Here is a 7531-nt window from a genome sequence, read left to right as displayed (position 1 = left end):
GTATTTAGGAATTATATGTATTTATCTATAATAACTAAACTTATTAATTAATACACATAACAATAATAATAATATTCTTAATATCATAACTATTAATAATAAAATTTATGGTAATATAATGGTAATAATAATAATAATATTATTATTATTAATAATAATGATAACCATAACTATAGAATTCATAACAATAATATTATTTATAATAATAATACTAATATAATTAATGATAATATTAATATTAGTAATAATAATACTATAATAATTTATATAACAAATGTCATATTATAACTTTTAATGCTACTAATACTAATAGTAATAATAATATAACAACTGTAATTAAAATTGTAATATATTAATATTACAATTTATTAACTATGTAATATTATATTATATAATAACATTTACTAATATTTATATATTTTATATATATATACAAATAATTATTAATATAATTCATATATATATAATTATATATTTGTTTTAATGATAACTTAACTATTTTATTTATTATTTTACTTTTTTTTATTCCAATTGATTAATGTGTATTTGATTACTCAAATATTATCTATACTCTTATATTCATATTTATATTTATATATATATATATATATATATATATATATATATATATATATATATATATATATATATATATATATATATATATATATATATTACATATTTATTTATACACAATTGTTCGTAAATCATCGGGCATAGTCAAAGGTCAGATGTATACATGAACATAGTTCAAAGTTTTTGAGACTTCATCATTACAGACTTTGCTTATCGGCGCTGACATTCAGTCATCTTGAGAAGAAAGTTTTGGTTGAACAAATTTTCAAGAAATCCATCAAACCTAATCAACTAGCCTCTACCGTAGAAGAAACTGAGCGCTGTTGGATGCCCAACATAATTGAATTCCTAAAGATAGGGTCGCCACCCGAAGATGAAAAAGAGGCGAAGAATATAAAAGTCAAGGCTCCAATATATGAACTGCGCGACGACGTCCTATACAGGAAGTCATACCTCGGACCAAGTTTTCGCTGCATTGGTCCCACGCAAGCTGAAAAAATCGTAGATGAAGTTCACGCTAGAGCCTGCGCTCTGCACTCTGATTTCAAGACAGTGGCAGAAAAAATTAAAAGGTTAGGTTATTACTGGCCGGACATGTACAATGATGCGGCAGAAAGTATACGAGTAGGTCAAGAATGTCAGCAACACGCATCAATCAGCAAAGTTCCGTGCCACCCAATGATCCCTATAACATCACCATGGCCTTTCTATAAATGGGCTATTGATATAGTGGGATCGTTTCCTACTGGATCAGGAAGCGCTGATTAATTGGTAGTTGCGATTGACTTCTTCACTAAATGGGTAGAGGAAAAGCTGCTAAACAAAATCACAAGTAAAAAGGTAAGGGATTTTTTCTCAAAAAGAATTATTTGCCAGTTTGGCATCCCGAATGAAATAGTAAGTGATAATGGAACGTAATTCGAGGGAGACCTTTTTCGCAGTTGGTGTCAAGGGCTGAACATAAAGCAGAGCTTCACGTTCGCCGCGCATCCTCAAGCCAATGGGCAATGTGAAATTACCAGTAGAGACATAGTCCACGCAATCAAGGTAAGGTTAGGAAAACAACCGAGAGGGATGGGTGTATGAGCTCCCCAAAGTCCTTTGGGCACACCGTACGACTCCCAAAAACATCACTAGAGACACGCTATTTAGTCTGGTATATATACGGTTCGGTAGCAGTCCTGCCTGTAGAGATGTACATTCCAACAAAGCGAATTTTATCATTTAGCCAGGACCAGAACTCTAAGGATTTGCGCACTAACCTTGATTTGCTAGAAGAACGCAGGGCAGGCTCATCACCTATGCGGTTGGTGACCTTGTTTGGTACGATAATCAGGCGAGCAGAATCGAAGACACCGGAAAACTAGGACCCAATTGGGAGGGACCCTACAAAGTCATAGATATTAGCAAAACTAGAACCTACAAACTATCGGAGCTAAATGGTAAGGCGATTAAACGCACTTGGCATGCTACCTTGCTAAAATGATGTTATATGTGATAAAGAAAGTATGAGAACTGATCATTCCGTTAATTTGTCTTGATTTACATATAGCGCTACTGTTATTAAGCGCAAAAGTAAGTTATTGTTGAACAATATATTTATAAGTATACTTTTCATACATCAAGTCATTTTCAGTCTACAATTTCATGTACATTTCACATACATTTCTAAAGAAGAATAGATATTTTTAGTCTACAATTTCATGTCATTTTCAGTCTACAATTTCAATCTACATATCTAGCTCTCGCGCGGCAGAAGCCTGTTTGGCGACAGGCTAGTTTTTATTAACTGGGGGGTGACGAACATTGTGTTGTCCTAGCCCCACCCGTGCAGAACTAGAGATCTGTAAGTCATGACTATAAACGATAGGGTTGGTCGCCCTTGACCTCGATCCTAACTGTTGGTGCACTTAGAAGAATCCTGAACACGCGCAACGAGTGTTTCATCAATGTATTGTAACACCGTCCAAAATAATTTTTTTTTTAAATACGCAGCGGAAACATTATACATATAATAATTACATAGCCATAATTATGTTTTACAATATCACACGGTTATTATAAATCATCTGGTGTTACGTTAAACAACTATTCTTATGTTATACAGAAGACATTAGAGTTTGATCTTCAAACATATCCAGCAAAACAAGCTCCTCTTAAAACCCTAGCATATAAGCCTACCTGCAGGGAGGAAGTGAGGGAGTTAGCACAAGGCTAAGTGAATGGTACAATACTAACAGGTATAAGCATATAGCATCAAGCTAGCCAACACACAAACAAGGTCTCGATAACAAGAGGATCGGCGGCCTGGCCGGGCCCTTAACTCCAATTGATCAGGCTGGAGTATACTGATAATTCCAATTACTGTCTCCCTAGCATAGTATCCAGATGCAGGGGGTGCATCATTCAACCATACTACGCGAATAGTAATTCCTGAACCAGAAAGACTCATTCCTGCCTCTTGCCTAACTTACAAATTTGGCATAACTACAAAACCATAGCTGCCCCATATGTAAGCCAGTTGCCGCTACAAAACCCGCATTCGGCAATATCACTACTGTGACGACCCAGGAATTTATGACTAAATTTAAACTTAATGTTTATATGACTTCGACACGATAAGCAAAGTATGTAATGTTGAATCTCGAAAATTTTGAAACTATATGCATATAGTTAATTACCCTTCGACCATCTCCGACGATTCACGAACCATTGTTGTAAATATATATATATATATATATATATATATATATATATATATATATATATATATATATATATATATATATATATATATATATATATAAATCTATATATGGTTTATATACAAAATCATTATTATAAGTATATTGTAATAAATATTAAATATTCAATGTATATATAGCTATCAAATATTACATAATTATTAATATGTGATATTAATATATTAAATTTAATTACAAGTTACAATATAATTGTCATGTTATTATTACATCCATTATTATTATTATGTATATTAATAATAGCATTTATATAAATATTATTAGTGTTATTATATATAACATATATAGATATGAATTTTGATACATATAATCTGTTATGTTAATATTATAAAATAAAAATCATCATTATTATTATTATTATCATATTTATTCAAAAATTATCATTTCTTTAATTAAGAATATTATTATCATCATCATTATTTTTTTTATTAGTATTATTTCTATTATTACAATTACTAGTATTTTAGTATTATGAATAACATTTTTTTTATTTTATTATAGTTAAGATCATTATTATTATCTAGTATTATTATAATTATTATTAACATAATTATTATTAGTCATATTATTAATTACTAGAAAATAATACATCTAATTATTATTAATATGATTATTATCATTATTTTTATTTATTAGTATCATTTTTATCTATATTATATATTATTATTATTAATATAATTATTTTCATAATTATTAATTATTTGTAATTTTTATATAAACTAAAAAAAATAAAAAATAAAAAGAAATCAAATATTGTACGATCAAATCTCTGATATCCACCAAGCTGTTTTTACGTTTTTGTTGCTACTTCAATCTGCTACATATTCGTTTTCCATAGTACCAATCAGTTGACAAAGTAAATCGATTTTATTCTATTTTATTAAAGCTTTATGTTCCCTTTTGTCTGATTAAGAATTTGTGAACCATATTTTCTATTTAAGTGATCAATTCAATTGACTGGTATATCATTTAACTTACTACCACTTCTAATAATCACAAACAACCTTTGCAGTCTCCAATTAAATCGAATTTAAGTCAGAAATATTGAAGAACACCGTTCGCATCTCTGTTTCTTCTTAATTTTCCAAAAACCTCGAAATTGAATCTCATTTTAAATTCTATAAATGTGAAGATGTTAGAAATCTTTTACTTCAACTCTCTGTAAAGTTTTAAATTCTAATTCTTCATATCGAGTTCGAATTAATAGAGTCAAAGTTTTGAAAATAAAAAGTCAATGAAGTGTTCATGGTAAAATTCGATCTTGTTTTAGTGTTTTGAGTTAAATTAATGATTCATACAGTTTATATAGATGATTTGCAATCTTTTTCATGAAGGAGTCAAGGTCTGAAACATTTTCTAAGATTGAATTTAATGCTTGAGTTCATAAACGACCTTAAAGGTCTGTTACATAGATTTATTTTATTTATTTTTCCTGTTTTAAATTAATTTTAGTTAATTCCTAAATGTTCAATAACTGAGTTAAATCCTAAAGATTAATTAAGAAGATTGATAAGTGTCTGGTTTGATCAGTGGTTGCTTGGTTTAGAATTGAAGAAGAAAATGGAATCGTTTTCATACGGGTTATATATATATATATATATATATATATATATATATATATATATATATATATATATATATATATATATATATATATATATATATATATATATATATATATATATATGGAACTGGTATTAATCAGAAAGATATGGGCGGAGCAGATGACTAGGGTGTTGTTTGGTTAACGAGAGGTCAAGGGTTCGAGCCTGAGCAAGGGCTGTATTTTTTTTTTAAACTCATTCTGTTGAGGTAGTTGATTTTTATCTATTATTGTTATTATTATTATTATTATTATTATTATTATTATTATTATTATTATTATTATTATTATTATTATTATTATTACTTATTGTTATTATTATTGTCATTTTAATCATATTAACTATTACTAATATTAAAACAAGTATTTAGAACAAGTATTATTATTATTATTATGACTAAGGTTATTGATATATTAGGAATATTATTATCATTAAGTAATAAAATTTTTATTAGTATTAGTATTATTAATAAGTATTATGAATATTAGTTATTATTATTACCACTAATATAAGTAGTAGTTACTAACTATTATTATCGTTATCATAACCCTAGTAACAATTATAATTATTATTGTTATTATTAGTATTGTTATTATTAATATTATTATCAAAATAGGTATTATTGTTAAATAATACGATTATTAATATTACCTTTATTAATCTCAAAAACTACCTTTTTAAGCAGATAAATATTTTGTACATAAAATATACTTATTACGTATACTATAATGATATTAAAATTTCACATAACTATATATATCAAATTTACTAATGTTATTTATAAAAATACTTACAAATAGTAAACTATCGATTTTTTTTAATATAACATTTAAACAAGTATGGATATATTAATATAACTATATAAGTAATAACCATTTTGAATATAAACACAAACTAAATAAATAATATATAAATTAATACATAATAAATTGTTCGATTACGATTATATGTTTTAATATATACATACCAATGATATAGGTTCATGAATCTGAGGCCAACCCTGCATTGTTCAATGTCGTCATGTGTATTTTTACTACAAAATACAGTAGTGTGAGTTCATTTGCTCCCTTTTACTCTTTACGTTTTTGGGCTGAGAATACATGAAAATGCTTTATTAACTGTTTTACAATATTTATATGCGTGAGTTCATTTGATTCCCTTTTACTCTTTACATTTTTGGGACTGAGAATACATGCGCTGTTTTTATAATTGTTTCCTAAATATTTTTGAGATATATTTTTGAACTGCGAATACCTGAAATGCTTTTATAAATGTTTGACGAGATAGACACAAGCAAAACATTCCTCGAATGAATTATGTGGACGTGATAATTGCCACAATTGATATGAATATTTTTCCCCTGATTATTATTGCTTGGTAACCTAAGAATTAGGGAACATCACTAATTTTGAGAATTAGTGCACGCCTAATTGACGCGAATCCTAAAGGTAGCTACCGGGTTTAACACCCCCACCCAGAATGTTCACTAGACGGAAGGGCTAGTGGTGTGGTGTTTAGTACTTCGAAGTTTATATGATTATTATACAGACGAGATGTTCTATTTTGGGGATATTATTATGCGCATTATATGTTAAGGTCGGTTACCAAGCCAAGCTATGAAAGCAATGAAAAGTGAATGTTATGTATCGAGAGAATGATTTTATACACAGGTTATGTGTATGTTATTTTTGTGCACGAGATATGCGTACGATTACTAAGATTTATGAAAGATGATTTCGTACACGAGAAAGGTGTACTGTATTTAAAATATATCGCATGTACATTACAGGTGGGTACCATGCAGCTTTTAAATCTTGTGGTCTATCAAAATGATGAATTTTATTGTTTTATGATAAACCTATGAACTCACCAACCTTTTGGTTGACACTTGAAAGCATGTTTATTCTCAGGTATGAAAGAAATCTTCCGCTGTGCATTTTCTCATATTAGAGATATTACTTGGAGTTATTCATGACATATTTCAAAAGACGTTGCATTCAAGTCGTCGAGTTCATCAAGATTATTATTAAGTCAATTATAGTTGAAGGTATTATGAAATAGTATGCATGCCGTCAACTTTCAATATAAAGAAAGTTTGTCTTTTTAAAAACGAATGCAATGTTTGTAAAATGTATCATATAGAGGTCAATTACCTCGCAATGTAATCAACTATTATGAATCGTTTATATTGTATATGAACGGGGCATTTCAACTACCAGACTACTAACCCGTAGTCGGCATCCAGGGTGGCCACAACAAGTCACATAATATAGCAAAATATATCATATACTAAGTATTCAGGTGAGTAAGCCAAGGTAACAGTAGCATAACCCGCTACTAAATACTTATAAACATTAGGATAGTCTCATCACCTGGAAATACAAGAACTCAGTAGTCTTATTTCACTGAGCCTTCACCTTTTCCTTTATCACCTGAGAATATCATTTCTCTAGTCAGTACACTTTTTAATCAAGTTATATATCAGTATAACAATACAGTGAACGGGTTAGAATAGTACTTGACCTAAACATACAAACACTATCACTCGTACGGGTGGGGTCTCACTCGTGCGACTGACCAGCTCACTTG

General features: G+C 28.7%; 1 protein-coding gene across 1 annotated transcript; it reads left to right on the top strand.

Moving 5' to 3' along the window:
• Positions 1-903: 903 nt before the first annotated feature.
• On the top strand, positions 904-1344 carry LOC139888518 (uncharacterized). Its single transcript, XM_071871523.1, has one exon. It carries the CDS (start codon positions 904-906, stop codon positions 1342-1344), a length of 441 nt encoding a protein of 146 aa, XP_071727624.1.
• The last annotated feature ends 6187 nt before the right edge of the window (positions 1345-7531 follow it).

The sequence above is a fragment of the Rutidosis leptorrhynchoides genome, chromosome 2, assembly GCF_046630445.1.
Source record: "Rutidosis leptorrhynchoides isolate AG116_Rl617_1_P2 chromosome 2, CSIRO_AGI_Rlap_v1, whole genome shotgun sequence".
NCBI classification, from domain to species: Eukaryota; Viridiplantae; Streptophyta; class Magnoliopsida; order Asterales; family Asteraceae; genus Rutidosis; species Rutidosis leptorrhynchoides.
Note: the sequence above shows the minus strand (reverse complement) of the source record. Positions and strands in the feature narration are given on the sequence as shown.